Here is a 27,600-nt window from a genome sequence, read left to right on the forward strand (position 1 = left end):
TTTCTGTACAACAGGGTTGCTGTGATTAATAATAATAGTAAAATATGTCAATGTGTTAATTCTCTCATCACATTCCAATTTTGTCCTCCTATGTAAAAACAAATGTGGGTTTATTTTTATTCACACTCTTGGCATTAGTTTACATTCACAAAGATCAGATGATGTTGATACCTAATACCAAGCTCTGCAAAACCCTTAAAAACCTTTCTTAGATACAAATGGGGGGCTCCAAGGAAAAAAGTCTGGGAACCACTGGTCTATGTAATGTCAGAGAATATCATTTGATTGATGGGGAAAAATGCATTTGGTATTGATTGGTATATGCAAGAACATAGTTACTAATAAGTAATAATTGATTGTTAATGTGAACAGAGACTCTGGTCACATTCAGTGAAACCAAACAATATATGTTTTCAAAGTAAGAGAGAAGGTAGATATGAGTAAGTAAGATATCAGTAAATCATGACAGTCGACTTGTATGCAGCCTCACGGCACTCAAACATCTGAAGCAACTTATTTTTTTTCTCAGTGATGAGGTTTTATGGCAGTTGGCATCCTTTACAGTGCATAACCACCTCCCTCAGCAATGCAATAGGGATACAGAGAGGTTATATGATATTAATTCAATAATATTCTAAGTGTATATGTTTCAAGTATTAGTATGTGGACAAAGTGTGCAGCTGCCCAGGGGCCTCGTACCTCCTGGGAATCACCCTCTCTGGTGCCCCAGTGTTCGAAAAAAAACAAAACAAAACATGGCATGAGTGCACCATGTAAGGGATAATGTACAGTGGGCACATTGTTTTTGTGAAATAAACTCAGACAGGGTGATGCAGGACCCCAATCTGATGCATCCTGAGGGGGGTTATTTCACAATGATAACCTGCTCACTGTACATTATCCTGCTTATTACACAGTCAGAATCAGGTATTAACAAAGCCGTGTAATAATTATAGATAAAACATGATTAAATGCCCTCTGGGGTGGCTAAGTTTTGAAAATAGCATGATAAAGTGCCCTTCAGCATGCCCTTACAGTGGAGAAAACATGTTTAAGTGACAAAAAAAAGCACATTTTTGTGCCCTCACAGGGTCATGATTCTATCCAGTTCTGTTAAATTATCTTTTTAAGAGTACATTTATTGATTTAGTGTGGAAGGCACTGTAAAAAACTGCCAGGAAAAAAACTGCTGAAACATTTGGAATGACAAAAATTGAAATATCCGCTGTAGGCCCAGTCAAGTAAAAATCACAAACTAAAAGTTTGGCATCTCATCATTTTGATTTAATAAGTCACACATTTGACATTTACTTTTTTCTTATTTTTTTCCCCACTTTTTTACTTACCGTAACTATAACCATGTAACACAAAACGCAACTACAAAATTCTGTCCAGAAGTCTGGTTCATACTGAAACAAGATTGCAGGTTTTTGATCAAACCTGGCAACCCTATGCTCGACAGCCTCCCTTTTCTTATTTGATATGAGCAAAGACTGACAGTGATTTAGGCCAACTGAACACTGAATTATGATGAATGGTTGCTTTAGTCACCCACAACTAGACCCACTGAAGAGGAAGTAAAAGTCAGGGTGTTTGTTTTAGGCCTACCACTGGGTGTCGATATGTAGATGTGGAGCAGCAGTTTAGAGTAATTATTCAAATGGTCTCAGTAAAAAATCAAAAATGCAAGGCTGCTTCAAAAACACCAAGGCACACTGTAAAGTTTAACATTTTAAGGTGTTTTGTTTCACCGTTTCACATTAATCAGAGTTCAATTTAATGCTGAATGTTCTCTGAATGAGTAAGTGTTTGTGAGTCATGCAGCTGCGTATACTCTGATTATGGTTGCTTTTTTCTGTCAAAATAGTATTTTTTTTTCAAAGTTTTCCACTGGTGGTGGAGATGTTTGAGTGTGCAAACTCAAGACTCCCTCTTTCAGTCATTTAATCACCTTATTGAAAAGCACTGGAATATTTGCCCATATCCACAAACATGTTGATATCAAATGTTTAAAATGTCAAAAATTCTCTGTCCAGTCACAAATGTCAGATTTTCTTTTATGCATGTATCTCTACCCCAGTGCTGCAAACTCTTGGTTATTTGGTTCTTTTACAGCACAGAGCAGAAGTGGTTGTGTCACAAACTGCTGTAAAAACCCCAACTGAGACACATATTCTGGATTTACTGTTTACATTTTCAAAGAATGCTTCTAAAACCACATAGCAGCGTATTCCACACGTCTTAATCAGAATATACTCCATTCAGAATAAGGCCCAATTCAGAATATCCAACCAGAATGCTTTTTACATGAACTTTTGATCTCATAAAGACTCTCATAAAGAACAGGAGGTGAAGAAGACCATCAAACAAGGCCAGGATTCCCATCAAGTCCAGCTGGAGGAACAGAGAGCAGAGACCGGTGAGGTCGTATCTTCCCTCAAAAAGGCAGAGGATCTGCTACAGTCCTACAGGAAGAGACAGATAAATCCAGAGCTTCTTACGTAGCTCAGCTTGATGTCCAGAAACAGGAGAACAACACCTTCGTAGATGCTCTAAAGAAGGTGGAACAGCAGCTGGAGAGTCATCGTACCAGGTGGCAGGAGGAAAAGTCACTTCATGCCACAGAAGACATCAAGACGACTCTCCAAGAAAAGGAGCAGGAGTGGGAGAAGAAAGAGTTCTCCCTGAATTTGAAGATCATCTGAAAGAACAGAAAATGTAGGTCAGTGGACTGGAATAATATCAGAAATCATGTCTAAAAAGATGGATGTGGATAACTACATTTCAAATTGTGGGAAAAACTCTGTTGAATGAGGCCTCGTCTATGAAAAGATGTTTAGATCATGGTAATTCGAGTAGTTGTCATTCATTACTTCCACCCCTGCTCACCATTTTGGAAAATCACTATGATGAACTGATTGTCAACAAAATATTTTATCATGGTTTTTAATGGTGCCAGCCAGAGTTCATCTTAAAGGTCATTCCCCAACATGGATTCATGAGTACACTCCATCATAAACACACTTTTCATTAAAAAAAAAATGAATCACCAGACCAACAGCACATCAATAATCACAGCAAATAATCAAGGTGACAATGCAGCACAACAACAATTGATAAATTATCTGCGAAGCAAGAATTAAACAAACCCACACCCTCAGTTTAAATTTCAAACGTGATATGAAAGAACACAAAACTAGGTTAGTCCAGTTCCATGTAATTCAGTTCAGTTTATAAGGTAACACAAAAATTCCACTTCGGGATTTCCCGCTGATGCAAACCAAATTCAAAACTCAGAAGTATACGCAATAAGAGAACCCCAGACCTACGCAAGAGCTCGCGAGAGTGATCATTTTTAACTCAAACCATGATTTTTCCACAATCCTGTGGGTGTTTTCTGTATGTAAACCTATAATATTTATTTAACCATATCGCTCTCACATTTAAGACAAAATTAGTTTGTACAAGGTGCACGGTGAAGAAACAAATGTACAAATCTCGTGAGAGTTACACAAATCAAGGGTTCCCTTCTAGACTTGATAATAGTTCAGTTCACTTCATGCTCAAACAAAAATATCAAGCCCCAAACGTTTGTGAAAGAAGAAAATAAATGGCAAAAAAAAGAGGGAAGGATGAAGACCTGGCGTTCACCAACTCACCTGCCGTGAAGGGAGATTATTGATTGGCTGGTTCCGGAGATATTTGGTCTTTTCGGATTTTTCACTCGCCGGTGTTCAGATACCATTATGTGACTTATACCTCCATCATAAACGAAGTAACGTGGGCAAACTACACGAAAACCGGTAAGTGATCGGCTGTCAGGATGGACAGGTGACAGGTGACAGGGGGTGGGGTTAATCAATTAAAATTAATGTGTATTAATGTAAAGTTGGCAACCTAAATTCAATATAAGAATTAAGTAAATTAACTGAAGAATTCTGCCTGAATTTGATAATCTGGAACAAGTCACTCTGAAATCTGAACACTGCTTAAAAAGACCTTTGCGTGGCCACATGCCAAGCTCAATATCATCAACCTTACAGAGGCATTATGAAGAAATGACAGGAAAAGAAAGCTGGATAAGAAAATGTTTATCATTCGTACAAATTTCATGAGCTCATTAGCTGAAAACAAAATAAAATGTAATAATATTTTTTTCTTAAAGAATTTAAATAAAGCCTATATCAGATATAAAATATCTGAACTTCTTTATGATTTTTTTCTTTATTTTATTTCTTTATCATTCTGTTTTATAATTTCATTCTTTATTATTCTTTTTCACTTTCACTCAGGGAGAATCTCTATAATTGATCTTCCAAAGGGATCCTTAGAATAATATTTAGGGGAAACCTTAGCCTAAGTGATTTTATGCAACTGGGATTTGTTGCTAATCATAAGCACTAAACATAGGCCTTATATCCCAAAGGCATTCACATATATTTAAAAGCATAGTGCAAATGCCCCTGGATCCATGTCTTGACTCTGATTTACATCATACATTTTACATTTCTCCAATAGCGTTCCCACATATCTTTATTTCGGAGAGCCCCAGCTGAACAGCACACTGCGACCTACAAAAATTTGGGACCGGGTAAGGGTCTCTCTTTGAGCAGCCTCCTCCCTCCTCCTTTAAAGAGGCCTATATTTAGGTCCACACAGCACCAGGGACACAACACTGGCAGTGGGAGTGCTGGTGTAAGACGCTGTCAGTTGGTGACTGCCCATGACCAGTGACAGAATGTCAAGCAAATAAGGGAACTAAAAGTGATTATCAGACTCAGAGAGGACACAGGAAATTTCTTTGGACTGTTTTGCAAGTTCAAGGTTTGTTTCTGCAAAATAAGGAGGGACTTGTGTTTTCTGTTTTTGCAATTTATACACTTATTTTGAGACAGGAACAGCCAAGGCTCGGTGAGGCTTTCACTGGTACGATGGGGGACGAGGAATATAACGGTAAAGTGCCTGTTGTTGAGGATACAAAGGTGAAAGTACTTTATGAATCTGAAGCATCCTTCGGGCCTGATGACAAAGCTGATTACCCTCCAGCTGGGACTAACTCGATCTACTCTGCGATTCTAAGCAGAAATGAGGCTGTCAAGGATGCCAAGCGACTTAAGACTTTTTTGGAACTGCGAGACAAATACGTGAAGAAGAATGTGGTGTTTGAAGACCCTCTGTTCCCCGCAAACAACTCCTCGCTCTTCTACAGTCACACACCCATGATGAAGATTGAGTGGAAACGTCCCTCGGTGAGTGCCAGTCTTTCGTCATCATACCCTTGAGGCCAAGTTCCACATAAAACGAAAGTGTCTGTCCTCTAAAATCCCTGTGTGTCTCATCACTTCTTCCACAGCGCATGGGTGGGGTGTCAAGCTGATATGGCTGCATGTTTGTGGATGCATTGCTCTGGGTTGTCACCTTCTACAATCACAAACAGCTGACTCTCACACAGGAGGACGCTCTGAGCCTCTGCAGGGACAAATAGTGGCAACTCAGTGTTGGCTTCAGAGTTTCATAGTTTTCACACATACGTATGCAAGTGGGCCTGATAGTCTCCCAGCACTCTGCATGTGATAGTTTTGACTTGTAGCCCGGATAGCAGGACTTTGGGCAGAAGACGTTAAACAGCATGAAGGGACATGTGTCCGTGACTCAAAGTACCTGCCAACACACTGACACAGATAGAAACACTCATAGACAGACATGCAGACCCGACAAATGACATAAACACTCACCCAAGACCCAACACTGATATAGCAATAGTATAATGTGAAAATACTGTAAAAAATAAAAGCCCTGCATTCAAAATCTTACTAAAATAAAAGTACGGGGACGGGGTATTACAGACACTTACCATCTGAAGTCTGAGGATTTCTCCCAATTTGGTAATACAGAAGTAAGTCCCAGCTAACTCCAGGAATCCTATTTACTTCATCTTATTTTATCTCTAAATACTCAATCCAACATCTATATCAACTTTAATGTCTGTTACCTAGCAACTGACCTGAATTTTCTCACCTTGCAGAGCTAAACAACTTTGTAACGGTTGTTTTTTTCTTGTTAAAACATAGACTATTGGTTACATTAAAACACACAAAAATGGTGGTCACTCAACTTAAATACTGATGAGTTACAGATGTTGATAACATCTGGAGAGAAATGTGGGAAATTTACAACACACACAGTCTCCACTGTGTCCGTCATCCGTCGTGTAAAGGCAATAAAAGAGATTATTGCAGTTAGTAAATCATACTTCGCATTTCTGTAGCTACTTTTTTAGTCAAGACGGAGCTACTTAACCATTTTCAAAAACAACAAGTAACTGCAGATGTCGGATAAATCTAGTGAAGTAGATGTATTAAGGGAATGGTCTGTTGCTTATTCACTTTCTGAGAGTTTAATGAGAAGATCGATACTTCTCTCGCAGCTGTCCAGTAAATATTAAGCTGACGCCGGCAGCTGTTTAGCTTAGCTTCGCACAAAGACTAGAAACAAACAAAACAAAACAAAGAGGAACAGCTATCTTACGGATTAAACAAACAAGATGCAGCGTGTTAATTGGTGAGCTTTGGAGGTGTTGTTTCTTTCGGACAGACCCAGGCTAGCTGTTTGCTCTTGTGTACAGTTGTTATGCTAAGCTAAGCTAACTGACTTTATATTCAATTTGCAGACATGAGAGCGCTGTCAACCCTCTCATTTAATTCTCGGCAAGAAAACAAATAAGCTTATTTCCTAAAATGTTGAACAATCAAGTTTCTTTGTATCAATGCCTTTGATTAAACTGAAGTGCAGTATTGAGTATTTAGTCACTTACATGAACAGTATTAGCATGACAGTAAATTCCTCACAGTTTGATGTGATTGGTGTGGAGAATATATAAAAAAAAAACAACAGCATTAATTTATTACATTCTCCTAGCATTATTTAGATCTGAACTTTTGTTTAATTCTTACTAGTAAAAACAAATGACAAACTGAACATAGAAATGATTGATGGAAATGAAAAAAAATCCAGTGTAACATGAATCTGAAATTTGATTGTTGCTTAATGGATGATGACAAATCCTGGTTTTGCCGTGTAGCTCAGATTGGTGATACATGAATCCGATCCAGGGGTCAGTAGTAGAGCATGATCTAAATTTAGAACATGAGGCTGCACTTTAACAGCCTTAGTTATGGTCAACTTGATTTCTGATATCTTTATCCTTTTGTTATCCTCTTTTTTAACCCATGATGATTGAACCATTTTGATTTTTGACGGTTTGACCTTTTTTCTTCTTTAATTGCTTTATTTGAAGGACTCGTAGAGGTCTACTGAGGTGAAATTATCCAATATTTTCCAGAAAAGGGGCAAAAAAATATACGATAGTCAAGAAAAATAACCATTATCTGTGCAAGAGAAATATATGTTGTCATTCTTAAGACTATGTAGCCCTTCAACGTCCTTTTGCAAAGATTGCAATGTTGTTGTTTTTGACCGGTGGCCCAACAGTGTCATGGTTTTCTTGGTTGTTTCCTGTTTTATTTTGTGGTCCTGGTCCTTCCTCATGTGTCCTGTCTTTACTTCCTGTCTTTGTCCTTTTCCCGCTCTTTTTGATTGCTATTGGTTTCACCTGTCTGTCCACCTGTGTCTCATTAGTTCCTTGTCTATTTAGTCCCACACCAAGTGTTAAAAAAAGGGACAGTCACAGCAACTTGTAATATATGTTCCAAAAGAGATGTTCCACAGTTGGAGCATAATCATGATCATTAATACCTTCCTGAAGTCAAACTGACTCATTAAATCCCTTCAGTAAATGTGTCAATATATATTATAGATGGATGATAAGACACAGTCAATCACTCCACCATGACAGAGGCCTGTAGTTATGAGGTGAGGGCTTCTCTGTATTCAGCACAACATTATCACTTGTTCAGACGGTTAAAGGGTAGTGACCAGGGGACCTCCAGCAGCTGCTTCCACATAAATATGCAGCAAATGCAGAGGGGGTTTCACGGTCCCAGCAGATCCGACTCAGTCAGAGAAATTTCTCTAACTCGCTTCCAGTTTCAGGGTCAAATCCTCATATTGTCAATCATGTCAGTTGTAGATTTGTAAATACAGATTTTGAATTGTTATGGGACACAAATGTTGACCGATACCCTACTTATAGCCTACTTTCAGAAATAAATATAAATATTTTCTTATGCATATCTCATTTAAGAAAAAAGGCCAAATGTCAAATGTTGTCTAAACAGCCGTTCAAGAGTTTTGCCTAAATAAATCTAAAATCTATTAAATATAATATCTCTTATCATGGCAGTTCTGTTTTAAACAAATAAGGCAACAAGACTATGAACTCAAAACCAACCTTTTCTCAACATCTTTTTCATTTCCAATGAGTTTACCATAAACCAGCACCAATACTGAAACATACAATCGTAACAGAGTGGACTGAGTTTCCTCATGTCTCTCATTCCTGCCCTCCCCCATATGCCCAAGTAAACAAAACAGACAGACAGGCAAAGAAAAAAAAGCAAATAATGGAAATGAAAAAATAACAACAGAAAAGTACAAAAGCAGTGACAGAATTAACGACACATCACAAAAGTATACAACAACACAAAACAAATAATACAATTAAAGTTCAAAAATACAATGAGTGCTGGATATAATACTATAAAGTGCTACGCCTAAGTGCAGAGTCATACAATAATAAACACGAATGTGCCGAGTCATACACCAAGGACTGACACTGCCAAAAATCTGCATGAATGTTCCTTATTCAATTTAACAGTTAGGCATTTTTAAGGGACTGAGATAGAATTTATGGATGAACTTAAAATTAGTTTCCTTGATGATGTTACTTGTAAATGAAGAATGTATTCTCCTTCTTTCAAAGCCAACTTTTACAGATTTTAGTTGATGTAAAAAGACAGTTAATTAGTAATTCATTTTCCTCTTTTTTGACCAAGGAGCAACATTACCTGACAATTAAACCATTGCATTCTGAGTTGTTATGGGAAATAGCAGATTGAATCAATACACCTAAAATGTGTAATAATGCATATTTCATTTGATCTTACACAGTATTTCACAATGAGAATAATGATGTGAACTCTGGCACTCTGACATTTTGCAACATGCTCAGAAATAAAGCCCTGACACTCTCTTTTCTCTATGACAGGAAATTTGTGAAAACCCCCAGTTCATTGTCGGAGGAGCCAACAGGACCGACATCTGTCAAGGAGAATTGGGTAACATTTGACCCATTTCCGCTTTTGATCTAAAACTATGTCATACTGCCTGGCAATGTGAAATTGGCTGACATAGTATGATTTGATACATAAAATAACTGGTTTACTTTCCTTGATTACCAGCCCTCCATATCAAACTTTTATGGTGCACACACGGACCTTTTTTTGACAAGATGTTGCCATTTTGTTTCTTATAAAAGCCTGCATGTTTATATTTAATTTCATATTCATTTATCATCTTTATAAGGACAACACATCTTAATCAACATTTCTGTAAATGTGCCAGTGTAAGCCAGCTGGCTAACACTGGCAAAGCGGCAAGTAATACTACAACAGAAAATAAGGACATAACAGGGAAAATGTTTCAGATTCAGCTGCTTTTGGTGCCTGATGGATGCTCTACAAAAGGTTGTAAAGTTAAGTTTTTAATGGTGAAAAATGACAAATGTGTCTCAGCTAAAGACGGCTCTTTATACCTTCTTTATTAGCAGAAACAGTCCTGCGGGGGAAATGTTTGTCATCATGGCAAAATGTGGTCCTGGAAACAACCACAGTAGTGGGAACTACCACAGGTGTATTGTGGGCCTTTTTATGGCTTTATGGTTTGGACAGCTGAAGATATGACAGGAAAGGGGGAGAAAGCGGGGGTAGATGACACGCAGCGAAGGGCTGCAGATGTGAGTCAAACCTGCGGCCGCTGTGAAGGACTCACAGCTTCAGTACATGAGACACATGCTCTACCAACTGAGCTTCCAGGCCACCGCATAGAGGCGGTTTTGAGTATTTTTCCAGAAGTTTATTTGTCTGTCTGTCGACAGAGATGTTATAGTGTCACAATCATTCAGGATTGCATGTGGTGCAAAGGGAGTTGTCTTGAGTCACATGTTTTTGACTTAGTATTCATGACTTTAGATTTGACTTAGACTTAAGACTGATGACCTGAAAGGACTTCATTAATTTCAGAGCTACACTTTCCATTGTTGTTCATTTAGGAGGTTTGTTATTGATGCCATAAAATGTCAAATATCAGTAAGATTGTTACAGTGTAAGCAGGCTGCAACAGTTTCTGTTAATGTTTAAAATAAAACGTAACTTTTCATGACCACTGTCTTTTAACTGATTTACAAGGACTCAACTTGCTCGATTCTCACCACAGTGACTTGGAATTTGCTTGTGACTTGAAACTTGTGACTTACACGTGTGTGACTTACTCACACCTCTGGTAGAAGTAGAAAACACTCTTTACAAGGCTCATTATTAGGAGGTAGGTCAGCTCAATGTATGTGAATTATTCACAGTGAAATACCCTCTGCTCCTGGTGGTCTTTCAAGTGGACAGAGTGTTAAACCAAACTCCATTCTATAAGCAGGTGTTTTCTGGTAGGCTCATATTTTAGTTACACCATCACTAAGGCTCTCATGTGGTTTACAGTACTTAAATCTACAGGGACAATCAGCACGTGTGTCAATTACTAAATGTTTTCACCCCACAACACAACCTTTGCTGGTCATACCACTTTGCAGGATATAGAAAGTTGGGGTGGACATGGGTGGGTTGGTCAAGTACTCAAAAACACTTCAGCAGTAGTTCCTGCTACAGTGGGCGTCTCCAGGAACACATTTTGCCATGATGACACACAAGGTGATATTAATACCAGCTACACTGTCGCAGCTGGTAAATATCTCTAACAGCCAGCTACAGTTGGCAGAGCGACATTGACACTCGCACACCTGTCATAACATGTGAAATAAAGTGTGCGCCGCTCTGCTTAATTTTGACAACATCCCACTTGACTCAGCCGCAATGACTTTGAGCATCAGCCTTAACCTTACCGATAAACCTCACTGTTGTTGACTGACAGCCGCAGCAATGTCTTTTTAATCTGTGACAACTGCGGCACTTTATGAAGCCGTATGCGTGGATCAAGTGTTTTCGTAGCTCATGAATCTGCTGTTGACAGGTGACTGCTGGCTGCTGGCTGCCATCGCCTGCCTGACGGTGAACGAGAAGCTGCTGTACAGAGTGATTCCCCCGGATCAGAGCTTCACTGAGAACTATGCTGGCATCTTCCATTTCCAGGTTTTTCAATGGATATTTGACACACTGTGCAATAAACAACTGAACATTCATGTATATATGTATGTGCCTGTTGTTTGTTTTTATTGTTTGATAGGATGTCCACTATAGAGCAGTGACTGAGTTTGTTTTTCAACTGTGAAATGTCCTCTTTAGTGTTTAATTCAATATATTGAAGACATAGTTCAACATTTCTGGAAGTACACTTTCTGCCAAGATCCCCTGAAAAACAGCAAATTGTACTTTTTAAACTAGGCTTTGTACAGATTAAATAAACAAAATATAACATGTTCATTAGTGATCTTTATAGGTTGTTGGCACTGGCTGTTTCCCCCATTTATAGTCTTTATGTTAAGCTAAGCTAACTACCTGCTGGCTGTAGCATCATATTTACGACACAGACGAGGGAGTGGTATCAACCTTCTCATCTAACTTTTGTTAAGAAAGAAAATAAATGTATTTCCCAAAATGTCAAACTATTCCTTTAATATCAGGCAAAATATTGAAGGGACAAAACAAAATAAGTAATTTACTTTGCTTAACAGATATGAATCTTTTCCTGTTTTATTTCCTATTTATTTCCTGTTTTAAATTCTGTTATGTCCCCTCTCAGTTCTGGCGTTATGGCGAATGGGTCGATGTCATTGTGGACGACCGCATCCCCACCTGCAACAACCAGCTGGTTTTCACCAAATCTTTCAGAAACAACGAGTTCTGGAGCGCTCTTCTGGAAAAAGCTTATGCAAAGTAAGCACCGTTTATTAATACTGCAAAGTTAAGTCATGCAGCTCTGCACATCGTCACCTCCATAATGCTACTAATAATTCACCGGGCTAAGTTCGGACTTCATATCCATCCACTGTAAATGGTTTTCGGATCATCTATCAAACACAATGATTGAAACCTGAAACCACTAACGTCTCACCTCACAGACAAATTTTCTTGACCTTATTTCAAGGTTTTAAGATCCAATTTTGAACCAAATGTCTTGTCAAGGTATGTATTTTTTGCAGTGTACCTAGACACACAGCTCCTCCGTCTTCATGTTTCACAACTTGGCTGCAGACACTGTGAAAATTTAAGCCTTACAGAACGTACATGTCAGCGCATTGACCAGAATGATTGACCTCTCTCTCAGGTTGCACGGGTCTTATGAGGCACTGAAAGGGGGCAACACCTTGGAAGCCATGGAGGATTTCACGGGAGGAGTTACCGAGTTCTTTGAGTTGTCAGAGGCCCCGAAAGAGCTCGGCAACATCATGAGGAAGGCGCTTGAGAGAGGCTCGCTGATGGGCTGCTCCATAGATGTGAGTGAAAAGAGTAAAATAAAGTGCACGGAAAAGAGATGAAATTCCCAACATTACAGGAGCGAACACGCAAGCAAGAAAACAGCTGAGTTCCCGGGTTGGGAACCTCAAGAACGCCATGAGGGTATTTTGTCAAACTGTCAAAGGTCACTGTGACTTTACAAAAGATGTTTTTGGCTATAGCTCAAGAGTTCATATGCTAATTAAAACTTTCACGCAAAGTTCTAATACAATAAAATGATAGGGTGATGATGTTTTAAGGTCAACGTCACTGTGACATCATAATGTTCAGCTCTCAATCAGTCCCCCTCTGTAAAAATATTCTCTAGAGTCTACGCCTCATTTTATCTGCCACCCAACTAAACTGTTGACTGAAATGCTTGCTTGCGCTTCAGCTTATACTCTTGTCTTTACCTGCCATTCGATCGATACGGCATGAGAAGTGAGATGGCTCCGTCCTGAGCTTAAATTCTCAGCTCTGGAAAAAAAAAACACTTCATATTTACCACTTGCCCAAAGTGAGTTGCTAGATTGACCAGGCCTCTCCTTATTTCAGGGTCACATGCACAAATTTGCATTTTCACTTCACATGGGGTTCAGCTTTGGTGAAATTGGACTGGTCACAACACCGCAAGTGTCAGTCACTTCAGTAGGCGATGGCCCCTCCCCTTGATTGTGTAACTGCACCCTCATTATTTAACTTCAATATGTACCCATTGTGTTGTGATCTGGCTCTAAAACACCTGCCACGTGTGAGGGTCGAACTCACGACCTTCAGATTATGAGACTGACACGCTGCCTACTGCGCCAACGTGGCCTGAAATTTTAAGTTTTGAGGGTGAGAGCAGTTGTCATAGTTGCAACTGTGGAGTAAGTCGATTTGTTGCAACGTCTGCTTACTGTGCTCACGAGACGGTCAGAACTCTGTCACATGTTGAAAGATGATCAATAACCATCCAACCTGAAAATTTATTGACCCAGAACTAAAGCCACGACAACAGACTAGACTAAGAATATAATTACAACAAATTATCATACAGTACATGTGACAATCAGTTGCATGGATGAGTTTGAAATATCAAAAATGTAGGCTTAGCCAGATTGGGCAAGTAGGTTGCTGGATTTAGTAGCCTAAAGTAGTATTTTACTTGCTCCTGGAGATTGGGCAGTCCATATAGTTGACCCCTGATGTGTTCCATGTATTTCTCCCATTGTGTTGTGTTGTGATCTGTCTTCAAAAGACCTGCCCCGTGTGAGGCTTGAACTCACGACCTTCAGATTATGAGACTGACGCGCTGCCTACTGCGCCAACAAGGCTTGAAAACATATGTATCGTGATTAAGAGGAGTTATTGCATTCGCAGCTGTGGATTTTAAATGTCTGCTTACTGCACCAACAAGGCAGCTAGAGTCCTTTTTACATATTAGAATGTTATCAATAGCTTTTCACCTTGACAGTTCATTCTTGACCTCGGAAACAACAATTATGGAAAAAAAGTCAGAGAATAACAAGTCATTCTCTATGCGCTCAGAAACAACAATGGATCTGCACACCAAAATGTTCACACAAAGGCTGTGATCAACGTTACATTCTTTGTGTTATGACCCAGAACTAAAGCAATGACTGCAGAGTCTAGACTAAGAACACAACTACAACAAAGAAGTAATGAAGTGCTTGTTAATGTTGGTTCATTGATCAGTTTGACAGAGATTAGGTTTAGCTTGATCAAGCAAGTGAGCAGCTAGTTTTTAGCTGAACATGGCATTTTATTTGACCCAGGTAATCCCTGTTGAGCAGTGATTCCCTTTGTTTCCTCTCTTGTATTGTGTTGTGATCTGGTTTTAAAACGCCTGCCCCGTGTGAGGCTTGAACTCACGACCTTCAGATTATGAGACTGACGCGCTGCCTACTGCGCCAACGAGGCCTGAAAAGCGTGTTACATATGATTGCCGGAAATTGTAACGTGCAGGTGTGGCTTAACTTGATTTTTTTCATGTCTACCTGTTGTGCCAGAAAGCCAGTTAGAGAACACCAGTTCAGTTCAGACATTTTATCTCAAGTGAAAAACTTGACCTGCTGTCACTAGACACTAGACAAAAAAACAGAACAGTTAAAAACCAACCCAGGTACAAAAAAATCGAAGTGCAAAGACAAGAAGACAGCTCATTTGTGACCTCATAAACAACAATTATGGAAGAATAACAGTTCATTATCTGTACTCAACAATGAAAAGGAATCTGCACGCCAAAATCTTCACACAAAGGCTTTGATCAGCCTCAGATGCTGTGTGATGACCTAGAACTCACACAATAGACTACAACAAAGAAATAATAATACAGTGGATGTGTCTACATTATGAGTTTTAGTCTTTACCTGATTGAACAGGTGAGTTGCTATACTCACTAGCCTGATATGGTGTTTTACTTGCCCAGGGCAGTCCGTACTGTTGACATGTACCATGCATCCCTGCTGTTGTGTCGTGATCTGGCTTTAAAACACCTGCCCCATGTGAGGCTTGAACTCACGACCTTCAGATTATGAGACTGACGCGCTGCCTGCTGCGCCAACGAGGCTCGAAAACATATGTTTCGTGACAGGTTGTCACAGCTGCAACTGTGGCGCAACTTGATTTTATGACGTGTCAGTACATGTGATAGTCAGTCCAGTCAGCGCTGACTGTGTGTGCATGGATGAATGTGAGGAATGGTGTCAGAGATTTACGCTGGATAGAGTAAAACAAACAAAGATGAGCAAGAGAGACACTGCACTGAGAGCAGCTCGATGACCGATACACACTCGAGGTTCAACCCAGAACCATCTGTGAAAGGTTTAACCCAGAATCCCCTAAGAGAGGCTCTACAGAGAACCTTTCTGTGGTGTAATGGTTCCACCAAGACCTCTCTCTGGGGTTTCTATCCAAAACCTTTCCACCCTCTAAGTATGCTAACGGTAACTGACCCAGGGAGATCCACCTAGAACATTTTTACATTCCAAGGGTTATATCTAGAACACACTCGGGGGATTCTACCGAGAATCCTTTTATATTGTAGTACAAAGAACCCTTGATGAAAAAGTTCTTCTTGAAGAACTCTTTCCTCTAAAAAAGGGTCCTTTTGGATGAAAAGGGTTCTTAATGGAGCCCTTAGTCTTACAAAGAACGCTTTCTGCAAAAAAGGATTCTTCAGAAGCAAATGGTTCTAGGTAGAACCCCAGCCCCTCAGGAAGAACCCTTCTGGAACAGTTATTTTTGAAAGTGTAGTGGGGCAGAGGTAGAAGTGTCATGAAGTACCTCAAATTTATACTTGAGTAAATGTACTTAGTTACATTTCAACGCTGCCTGTATCCCACTAGTACATTTTTTTTAAAACTTGACTTCAGAATAAATAAATTTGAATAAATTTATAAATGAAAGTTAGATGTTTTGTCTCAAAATCCCGTCTGACTTTTGCTCTGATGTGTGTTTGTCAGATTTTCTCAGCCAGTGAAATGGAGGCTCGGACCGAACAGGGGCTGGTTAAGGGTCATGCCTACTCCATCATTGGCCTGGCGGAGGTACACTTAAATGCCCACTTACTGTGAATGCATGTGTTGTATTCTTTGTAAGAGAAGACATGTTAAGGTAATGCTGACAGGCTGGTTGTTGTTTCTAGTGTGACGAGGTTGGAAAGAACACCAAAGTTCGCCTGATTCGCTTGAGGAATCCCTGGGGTTGGGTGCTGTGGAAGGGACCATGGACTGCCGAGTAAGATTTGGAGAAATGCCAATTTAGCTTTTCATCTTGTTGTAAAAATATATAACATTTGCAAATAATTCTCCTCATGTATGTGAAACTAAGACGTAGGATGTCTCTGCATCTGCCAGCTTCATAGATGTTGTATTATTATGAAAGAATTAACAATAGCTGATAGTGTTGCTTTTGTCCTGATGTTGAAAAAAAAAAAAAAGAAATTTTATGCGACCCAGATCTGATTGATGCTGTACTGTGGCAAAGTGTTTCTATATGTTACGCTGAGTGTGTATTGATATGATTTGGTCTTTCCACAGTTCAAAGGAATGGTCGACGATCTCCATCGCAGACAGGGAAAACCTAAAAAAACAGACTGTCGAGGAGAGTGAGTTCTGGTGAGTAAAACCTCTGTGAGACACTCGTCTTCACATCTTTAATTCAGTGCTTTAGTTCAGAGTGAAATCTCACAACTATTGAACCACAACATTCATTTAGCCACACAAGACAAGTCAAAATCTCTGCTTCACTCGAAATCCTCAAACCACAGACCATCAGCCTCAGCTGCACTTTTAATTCTGTAATAACATTATCTAATAACTATATGCACGTTTTCAGTCTGACATGCTCCGTTGTGTTTTTTTTTCTCATAATAAGATATGAATTACATTTTTCTCCAGTATAGAAGATGCCTCCCACCAGAAATTTAGTGTAGAGCAGCCCAAATTTGATGCATCTAATTCAAACTGACGCAACATGCTCATTAATCATTAATTAATAAAAATAAAATAAAGTTGAATCAATTCCACTTCTTTGTCATCGCCTGCAGACAGCTTAAATAAAGCTATGCAGCGTCCACCAACAAATTCTTTCTTTCTCTCTGCACTGCCAGGAACAGGTTTTCTATTTCTATCCATGTTTTGGCAACAAGTGTGTCCTTCTGTCTCTGCAGCTAAGATGACCTATTGAATATCTGTGTATACGCTATATAAAGTAGGTGTTCACAAGACCTGCCTACTTGGAAAATTACTGGACTTCCTGCTGGCCAGTCGCTGCCTCACACAAGATGTAGCAATCAAGACTTATAGCATGTTAGCATTTAGCTCCAATCCCACTTGAGGCTGAAACAATACAATTCACTCGCAGGTACTTTACATTTTTCCACCACTACTAGTAAAAAAACCTCCTCATTTTCACTTATTTTTGCCATATTTGCTTTGTATGGCGAAGAAGATGATTACCTCCATACATGGCCACTATGCAGTTTTAGTCGTGTTTTATGTTCTTCACATTTTATTTTTCAGGTCAAGTCAAGTGAATTTATATTTATTTAGCCCGATTACAAAATTTTCACATGGGGCTTTACAATCTGTACCACACACTGCACCCTCTATCCTGAGACCTTCAATTCAGATGACAAACAAACAAAACAGCACAGCCAGAAAACTTCTTTAATGATGAAAAACGACAGAGGAAGTCTTTGTCTCCTACAAGTTTCCTCTTTAACGCTCCCGCCCAGGATGTCTTTTGAGGATTTCAAGAGGCACTTCACAAAGCTGGAGATGTGTAACCTGACCCCCGACACGCTGCAGGGTGATGAAAGACACAGCTGGACGGTGTCGGTCAATCAGGGTCGCTGGGTGAGAGGCAGCTCTGCTGGCGGCTGCAGGAACTTCCCAGGTAGACCTTCATTTTTTTTTTTCTAATCAGGTTTTACTGCAGCTTTTATTCTCCTGAAAACAAATATTGATTAAATTCTTTTTCTCAGGATGTATTATATGCCCCCCTCGTTCAGATTTTCTTTTTGTTTCACAGACACGTTCTGGACCAACCCTCAGTATCGGCTGAAGCTGTACGAGGAGGACGATGACTCGGAGGACGGGCAGGTGGCGTGCACTCTCGTTGTGGCTCTGATGCAGAAAGGTCGAAGGAAGCAGCGCCATCAAGGGGCCAAATTCCTGACCATTGGATTTTCCATCTATGAGGTACTGATCACATGATACACAACTTTACCTGACAGTGGATAAGCTGACAAACATTCACTAGAGTTGAACTTTATCTTCTTTGTCTGCAGGTGCCAAAGGAGGTATGACCATCTTGGAGAAGGACGTTAGATTGATGTTGTCAGCACCAGAGAGTCGAGTTTGTGTGTGTGTTTGAATCAGTAGTACGTGTGTAGTGTGTAGTGGTGTAATACAATTACAAAACAAAAAATGTCCTCCTCTTTACCCTTCCATCCCTCCTCTCTATTATAGTACAGAGCAGAGGGCTTGATTATTTGAATATTTTAGTCAAGTCTTCCTGCCTCAGTGATCCTTTATCTGGCTGACGTTTGTATAAGTCAGAATCTGTGGCCCTGACCATGGCTCTGAAATGTGATCAACAATGACAAAAAGTCCCATACTGTACAATAAATCGATCATCATTTTGTGATACTTAAAATGAGCATAGGGCAACCTGTACATGCTTCGTTCCACAAGTTGCACAATGGCTGCCTTCCAGTGCTGTGGGAAATGAAAAACTCACATCTAAAGGGCAGAGGAAAGTCACAACAAATTGAACAGTAGTCTAGATTTCCAGAACAACATTTAAACATCACAGTAGCTTCTAAAATGTATGTTTTTTCTTTGATTTGCCTCCTTTGAGAAGATATTTTATATTAGTAATTTATAAATGTTTCTTTGAGTCACGTGTGACCGTGCATCTTTAAAGTGCAGCCAGCGCAACCAGTGGCATCAGACCGTGTTTTCTAAAGTTACACATTTGTTTTATCGGTTAAGAGTTGTGTGTGATCATTTTCCACAAAACATGATTATTTTAAGCCTCTGGTACGATGCTTTAAAATTTCCCATCAGGCAGCGCTGCTGTGTATTGATAAATCCATGGCGCTGTCCATGGTGCTGAATTAGCAAACAGATTAATGCTGAGCCTTTTCAGTCCTGCCCTTCTATCTGTTTTTGTCTTGGATCTATAATATCCTCTTGTCTGTATACTCTATAGAGTAGTGTCACCTTCATGATCAAAGTGACAAGTAACAGCATGCAGTCATGGAAGACACACTGCTGCTGCTGCTAGTATTCCTATAATATTCCTAGATGTTACATTGATCATTCAGTAACGTCTCTGCTGCTGAAAACACATCTCCCAGAACACCTCTGTAACAAAATATCTTAGAGAAGACATGACTACAGATATAGTTTTTACTATACGGTTAGGGGTTAAGGTCAGGGCATCCCGCCTGTAAAAATTTAACAAGTCACTTACTAACTAGTAGTATTAGTTCAGGCTCTTGTGAAACTTTAATCTACACTTTATAATACAAACCATATTACTTTTTGTGTACAAATAACAGGATTATTTTAATTGCCTAAAAACCCAAAGATATTCCCTTTCCACTGATATGAAATTTGTTAGAATTTTTAAGAAGAATTTGTATGAAGTTTGTTTTTCATTTTTTTGGCATGATGAATGATTCAAATGATAAAACTGATTGTATCGACTACTAGAATTTGGGGCTGGAAATTTTCAGTTGATTGATTAGTTAACACATTGTTTCAGAGACCTGGTGTACAACACACTATCAATATTGGTCTTACTCCTAAATGTAGATGTAATGAGATGAAAGTGACAGGGTGAGCAGCGTGTCCAGAAAGATACACACTGCTGTTTATTTACACAAAAAAATGTCGAATGATTGAACGGTTGAACATTTTGGGTATGTAGTGTGTAGTTTATGGTTTTGGACATGGTGTATTTCATGGCAGGGCATAGTCACATCCAGGAGTGTCCACTAGTTGCCTGCCAACCACATGGTGATAACAAGACTACAAGAAATTACTGCATTCAGACTACTTGCATTCAGGTCTTTGTACAGGCTTAAACAAACATGACATAATGTCTTAATTGGTGAGTTTTAGGCAGATTTTGTTGCCTTTGGACAGAGCCAGACTCAGTTAAGCTAAACAGCTTCATATTAACTATTCAGATATAAAAGTGGGAGTCAATCTTCTCATCTAACTCTCAGCAAGAAAACAAATAAGTGTATTTTCCAAAAATTTTCAACAGTTCCTTATCTTTCAATACTTTTTCAGTACGGACGATTTACCAACTGTCACTATTTTCACACTGTCTTTGATTTGTTTCCATCCATAGATGCGTGGACGGAACCAACACCTGTCGAAGGATTTCTTCCTGTACACGGCCTCCAAAGCTAAATGCAAGACCTACATTAACCTGCGGGAGGTGACGGAGCGATTCCGTCTGCCTCCGGGAGAGTATGTCATCATCCCCACGACCTTTGAACCCCATCAGGAGGGAGAGTTCATCCTCAGGGTCTTCTCTGAGAAGAAGAGCACGTCTGAGTAAGGATCACTGAGAGGGTCACCGGCTGCATGTGGCCGTGCAGCTGAAGTTATTTGGGGAATTGTTGACAGTAAAATGACAAGATACAGCGAAGCATTTACATGAAGCCCATCAATGAATTCCAGGAGTCTTAACGCGTTTGTTTTTCCTCACAGGGAGACGGAGAGTGAAATCGGCTCCGACCACACGCAGGTTTGCAACAAGACTGAGGAAACAGAGGGGTCAAAATATATGTTGATAATTCTGATTGATATTGCAGTGGTGAAAAAAAACAGTTGAGTAGGTTCACTTTTTATGATTTGTTGATGGTGGGATTGTAATGTCAGTATTTTTTTCTAAAATAGTTTGGATGCTGTGTAAAATATAAATAAAAACAGAATACAGTGATTTTCAAATACTCCTCCAATTGAATACAGTACAAACAACTGATAAACTATAATTATATTTTTAACTTTATTTATTTATTTATTTATTTATTATTTTCTAATATAGACATTTCAAAAAAAGTTGGAGAATGCTCAGTAAACCTGTTTGGGACATTCAAAAGGTAAACAGGTTAATTGGTAACAGATACTGTCATGATTGGATATGGAAGGGGCATCTTCCAAAGTTCATAAGCAAGGATGGGATCAAGAATCACGGTTTTGTGGGCAAATAGTCGAACAGTTTAACGACAACATGTCTCAATGCACAATTTCAAGGAAATTTCCAGGTTGTTACCAGGTTTTGGAGCAACGTATGCTGCCATCCAGGTGATTTTTCAGAGATGTCCCTTATTATTTCAGCAAGACAATGCCAAGACACATTCTGCATGTGTCACAACAGTAACTCATAGTAAAATAGTTCAGGTAAAAGACTGTCATGCCTGCAGTCCAGACCTGTCTCAAATCATTGCATAATGTTTTTATTCACACTTTACGCAATGCCTCAGCTCTTTTGGAATTGAGGTGGTATTTTCATTTGAAGAGGGGGCATCAATTATCCTTAAGGAGGCAATCACACTGAGCCGCAAACTTGCTCCTCTCTTGTACTACACTTTCAAACTGCAGTGTTAGTCTCAGTTTGATATATTGTAAACCCCAACTGTGCAACATACATATCTCTTCAACCCTTGCTGTTGAAATGTCTCTGTCTTGTCCCACTTCATACTGTACATTCACTCATTGTTCTTCCTACAAAAGTAACTAACAGACTTGCGTGTTTTCCACCTTTTTCATCTCATTTTGTCCTTCTGTCTTTCCTTGTCTTATTGGCCATCAGCAAGACAAGATTAAGAAAGAAAAGGTAATGCATACATGTGGCAATAGCCTTGTTAGATTGTTTTTAAAACTCTGCTTTTCCCACTGTTTCTCTCCATCATATATGGCTATTAGTGTTGGTCGTTACCGTTTGTACCATCATTGCATATGTAGATTATTTGCAGTATAATAACTTTAAATTAACTTTCTCTTTCTGTTCTGTTTGTCTTCTCTGCCATTACCCACACACCAGCCTATTGTATTTGTGTCAGACAGAGCACGAGCCAACAAAGAAATCGAGCATGACGGCATTCAGGGGGAGAAGAGGAAGAAACCAAAGGTAATCTAATACAGATAAACTGCCGTTGTTGAGACAAAATGTGCAGCCACACAGCAAATTGCTCACGGTGACCTTTGCCCTGTCCTAACTTCTGGAGACTGACGGCTCTGAAATGCAATCTCGATGAGGTCAAATGACTTCCCTGGGAATAAAACAATATGAGTTTGAAGCCAATAGATCTCATGTGGCTCAGCTGCACCTGTTTTCCTGTAAGACCTCAGTGTACACAGGCCAAGTTGTTTATGGATTCCTCTAATGTGCTGCTCTCCTCTGGTGCTTTAAGGAAATGCATCCACAGATAATCAATCACTAAATGCAGTGTTATTTATAGTGCAGAAAGAATTTAAGAATTTTAAACCGTTGCTATGAAGAATAGACTGTTGCTATGGGTTGATCCTATATGGGCTGAACATAGACTCTGGAGAACAACAAACTAATCTTCAAATCAATAAAATTTATTTTTTTATCAATATTTGTGTCAAATTATTGTTTTTTTAGTAAATAAATAACCTTATTATTTTCAGGATAATATACATAACGCAGCCACTATTGTGAAATAAACCCCAACAGTGTGGTGCAGGACACTGACGTGTGAAATTAAGTTTTTTTTAATCACCATCACTGTATATTATTCCTTACTTATTACCCCGAATTTTGCTATTTATAGCACATTAATGTTTTCAGAGTAGAGGTATAAAGTGGGAGAAAGTACCTCAAAATCGTAGACTATTTAAATAAATATACTTCATGTCTTGTGTCTTTACTTTTCACCTCTTCCACTTTCCAATAAGCCCTCAAACTTCAAACCCTCTTTCAAATTCACGGCTTCTGTGGTTAATGCTGCTTGTCACTGTAGAATTGATCTTCAGACTGATTCTTTATATTTTAGAAAATATTGAATGATGAATTTTCTCTAACTCTTCAAAAATAAGTGTACAGTTTAAACGACTTGCTTTTTATCTGTCCCTCAGGGAAAATTACTGGAACCTGAGGAGGAGACTGAAGAGGAGAAACATTTCAGAGTGATTTACCAACAGATTGCTGGTGAGGTGAGTGCACAGAGAGGAGAGGGGAGCGTTTGACAGAGATAATCAGGGTGAGACAGGACAGATGCTGATGTCTGAGTGTAATATTTGAACACCCTCTTTCTATCAGGACATGCAGATCTGTGCCAACGAACTCAAGACGGTCATGAAGAACGTGCTCTCCAAACGTGAGCGCACTGTGAACGTTAAGGTAATTATTATTATAGTCCGTAGTCTGTGCTGATCATTCATACCGAGCTGTCCTTTTCCACAGATAATGAAATAAAGTCAGAGGGTTTCAGCCTCGAGACGTGTCGGAGTATGATCGCCCTCATGGATGTATCCTCTCAGTTGGTTAAAGCTGGAGGAATGTGTGTCAACTTGAACTTTAGAAAAGCAGCTACTCCACCGCTCCCTACCATAAACACAGGCGACAGAGGATCTTTAGTGGGAGACAGATGGTCAACAGTCAGTTGACATCAGGAGTGGGCAATTATGTCTCATGGGGGGCCACATGAGAAGTTGATCAAGCTGCTGTAGGCCAGACACAAATGATATAAGGTCCTAATAATGACCAAATTTCTAATAATGGAATGGTCAGTGGTTTATAATGGTGGGCTAATATTTAGTTGGCAACATCCAAAACTTGATGTTCTATAATAAATCATGCATACAGGTTGCAACTATAGTAGTGGCAAGAGTAGAAGAAGAACACACTAAACAACATGGATGTGCAGCACTGAGTGAATGACGTTACAGATGAATATAAAAGCAAAATAAAAGTCTGATAACTGTTGATGGTAACCAAAATGCTACTGACTGTCTAGATGTTAACTAGATTTTTGCCCAGGTCTGTTCCACATAGAGGCCACCTTTTCAAATATTGAACGTTTATCGTGGAAATACTGGAAATACCTTTGTACAATTTTTTAAAAAACAAATTAACTTATTGTTGATGACACAGTCAAATTCACCCACATCCAATGGTTGGGGAAATAAAGTACTACACATAAATTCACATGTACCTGGCACGGCACAAGGCTGTGTTGGTTTTTCCATGACTGACTCTTTGTCAGACCGATGGGACAGGGAAGCTGAACCTGCAGGAGTTCAAACACCTGTGGAGAAAGATCAAGGCGTGGCAGGTAGGACCGTTTTACCGACCTTAACCTCTGCTTATGTTTAATAAACCTACAAGTTTTCATCTGGCTGTTGATTTCCTTGTGTGTTTACAGCTGATCTTCAAACGGTACGATAAGGACAAAACCTCCACCATCAGTAGTTTTGAGATGAGGAATGCAGTTAATGATGCAGGTGAGCACTATATAAGAAATACCATAAAGAAAGAACCACCTGCTGGATGTTTCTCTATGAATATTGTGTTATTTCCAGTTTTAGAGTCAATGGAAGTCCAGAGCTAGAAATGTAAATTTCATGACTCTCAGACTGGGTTGCACCAACAAAAAATAATTGAATTTGAATTTTTTTTTGTTCTAATCAGAGTTTTGCAAAACTGCATTTAAAATGAGTAAATCCAGATTTAAACTTAAGTAGAGCTCTGTTTCCCAATGAAAAACTAATCTTGGTTTAGTAGATCCAAGATTAGTGATGCAAGCTAAAGTGCAATTAAATGCTTTACGTGCTTGTTTTCAGCTGCTCTCTATTCCTTAATAAAACATTGCATTGTTTAATAGTTAACTAAAACTTTTTAAAAAGGTTTTATTGTTTGTTAATTTAAAGTTTTGGTGCAACAGTTAAAGTTCGGTTTAAAGACAGGTTTAAAGTCAATCTTTCTTAATTTGAAGCTCAATTTAAAGTTTGGTGCAACGTAATTTGAAGTTAAACCACATTAGCTTTGCACATTAGCATAAAGTATTATAATAAGACTGCATAATGGTTAAATTCTAAATTTTGCTCGCAGCTTTGTCCTAAATTTGGCAGAAATCACACCGTACTCTCCAGCCTGGTCAACTGTTCATCTGTGAACCTGATATCTGTTTTGTTTTCTACATTCGAAGGGTTTCACCTCAACAACCAGTTATATGACATCATAGCCATGCGCTATGCAGACGAACACCTCAACATCGACTTTGACAGTTACATCTGCTGTTTTGTGAGGCTAGAGGGCATGTTCAGTAAGTACAGCCTGCTGATGTGTCGTATCAAGAGACCTGTCGAACAAAAACAAGCTTATAAACCTTAAAGAAAAGATAAGAAGTTATCGGTGTGATGATTTACCTCACGCAACAGGAATTAATGACACATCCTGCATTAATTCAAGCATTAAATCATCATGAGTCACACTTTAGTTGAGCATTATTTAAAAATATGATCTGCATACTTATTAGTAAGCAATACTCTGGTGTTTTGACAGATCACTGCTGATATAAATCATGAATATTTCACTCATTTTATAAATTTTTGCATGGCAATTTAACTTACCCTTTTTTCAGCTTTGTCCAACTGCATCCGCTCAAATTTTGTAGAAAGATGGATGAAGACTGATCTGTTGTGTCTCTTGCAGGAGCTTTCAATGCTTTTGACAAAGATGGAGATGGAATAATCAAGCTGAATGTCCTGGAGGTAAGCCAGTTTCAAAATTTCTCAAAACATGAGACTGCATTTGTATTTTGAGGTTCTGTTATATTGGATTGCATTATACTGACTGAGCTAATGTTTAGCTCACTTAATTTTCAGATATAGAAAACGATCAGAAAACCTTACGTGCTGCCGTCCAGTACAACAGCACCACAAACTACAGCTTCAAAAATGACTATAAAGTTGAATCAACACTTCTGCTGCACAAAGTATTTATAATAAATTTCACAAAGATGGAAACTGTACCAGTGCTGTTTGATTTGACTTCCTCACAAGATGAAGTTTTCTGGTCACTCATGCTCATATTTTATTTTTTTTTTTTTTTGCTTTCTTCACAGTGGCTTCAGCTGACCATGTACTCTTAAGTCACCTCTCATGTTCATGACTCAACTCCTGGACAGACCCTTAATTTTTTGTATTTTTGCACAGATTCTGCAACTCCACCAAAATCTAAGTCTTGAAGTCAATTAGAAGTTTGATGATTTTTGTTTTTCAGTTTTATGTGATATTTAAATTTCTGATTACTTAGATTTAATGTCAACTTTATTTTAGCATATTCTCACACGACTGACATCTCATTAATTAAATAATAATAAAGCTGATTCCTGAAACACCATCAGTTTTACAGATTCTACAGTGTTTACGAGAGCGACAGAAGAGGTGGTGAACAGATGTTTTTACAAATGTAAAGTTGACCTTTCTTGCCAGAGTTCCTATGTTGTAAACAATATGTGATTAATGATGCTGCAAAGCTCCAACTATCAGTGTGGAAGAAAATAAATGTCTTAATGAGAACTGAGTGTAGTTTTTAAAATATAGTAGAGAAAGACAGTGTAAAATATATTTGTCTTTTTTTTATTGCTGTACACATAACAGTGGGTATTAAACACATCACATTCATACTGTACAGTATAACATACAAAATTTAAGGCAGCATTCTTGTATCATGTTACCCTCTGTACAGTTTGGTCTGACGACTTTCATGAACTTCCTCTATTGTCAAAAAAGACAAACGCGTTTTCAAATATTTGGTGTACAAAATGATGCAGGGGGCAAGAACATTGCCACTGGGAAATGTGAGCGTGTAAAAGTTGGAAATTATTGAGGACCAGTGTGCAGGATTTGTTAGAATGAGTCGTTTATATCTACAGAGACCGCAGGTCCTTTACGGTGGAGGCTGCCATGCTGTTCCACCATGTTTCTACAGTAGCCCAGAGCAGACAAACCAAACACTGGCTCTTATGAGGAGGAGGATCGAGCAGTATTCAGTTGGTTGCAATCTTCAACCTCACTGCTAGAGGCCACTAAATCCTACACACTGGTCCTTTGATAGATTGTTTTATACATTTAATGGAGTAAACCATATTTTTTTTTAGAACCAAATCTCTCTCAACACGAGGAATTAATCAGTTCCAAAGTGTGACAGTAGACAACAGTTTGAGCCATGAAGTAATGAAGGATTCATTGTCTCTACACCATGACATCAAGAAAAAAAATAATACTAAAGTAGAGGTACAAATGTTACTATTTATACAGAAAGTACAGATTGCTAAATATTAGCCTTTGGATTTTAAATGCTGCATTTTCCTCTGAAACTGCACCTCCTTCAATAATACAGGATACCAACAGTTGAACTGTTCTCCATGTACGTCTCTCCCAGACAGATGGACAGTTTCACAAAGTGGGTGTCTCTG

At 38.9% G+C, this 27,600-nt stretch overlaps 1 protein-coding gene and 4 non-coding genes across 5 annotated transcripts; 1 reads left to right on the forward strand and 4 right to left on the reverse strand.

Moving 5' to 3' along the window:
- The first annotated feature begins 4,733 nt into the window (after positions 1-4,733).
- Positions 4,734-26,701, forward strand: capn3b (calpain 3b). The gene is made up of 23 exons (XM_084738107.1): positions 4,734-5,249; positions 9,167-9,236; positions 11,197-11,315; positions 11,926-12,059; positions 12,451-12,619; positions 16,088-16,171; positions 16,270-16,361; positions 16,664-16,741; positions 17,863-18,023; positions 18,159-18,328; positions 18,418-18,429; positions 20,496-20,704; positions 20,861-20,897; positions 21,966-21,989; positions 22,197-22,283; positions 23,255-23,332; positions 23,439-23,496; positions 23,583-23,647; positions 24,385-24,453; positions 24,544-24,622; positions 25,327-25,443; positions 25,833-25,891; positions 26,245-26,701. The coding sequence occupies exons 1-23, from the start codon at positions 4,932-4,934 to the stop codon at positions 26,269-26,271; spliced, it is 2,316 nt and encodes a 771-aa protein (XP_084594233.1). The 5' UTR covers positions 4,734-4,931; the 3' UTR covers positions 26,272-26,701.
- On the reverse strand, positions 13,364-13,436 carry trnam-cau (transfer RNA methionine (anticodon CAU)). Its single transcript has one exon. It is a non-coding gene; the product is annotated as a tRNA-Met (tRNA).
- trnam-cau (transfer RNA methionine (anticodon CAU)) lies at positions 13,864-13,936 on the reverse strand. Its single transcript has one exon. It is a non-coding gene; the product is annotated as a tRNA-Met (tRNA).
- On the reverse strand, positions 14,471-14,543 carry trnam-cau (transfer RNA methionine (anticodon CAU)). The gene has a single exon. It is a non-coding gene; the product is annotated as a tRNA-Met (tRNA).
- On the reverse strand, positions 15,120-15,192 carry trnam-cau (transfer RNA methionine (anticodon CAU)). Its single transcript has one exon. It is a non-coding gene; the product is annotated as a tRNA-Met (tRNA).
- Positions 26,702-27,600: the final 899 nt, after the last annotated feature.

Source organism: Lutjanus erythropterus, chromosome 15 (genome assembly GCF_056507025.1).
Source record: "Lutjanus erythropterus isolate fLutEry1 chromosome 15, fLutEry1.hap2, whole genome shotgun sequence".
NCBI lineage: Eukaryota > Metazoa > Chordata > Actinopteri > Lutjaniformes > Lutjanidae > Lutjanus > Lutjanus erythropterus.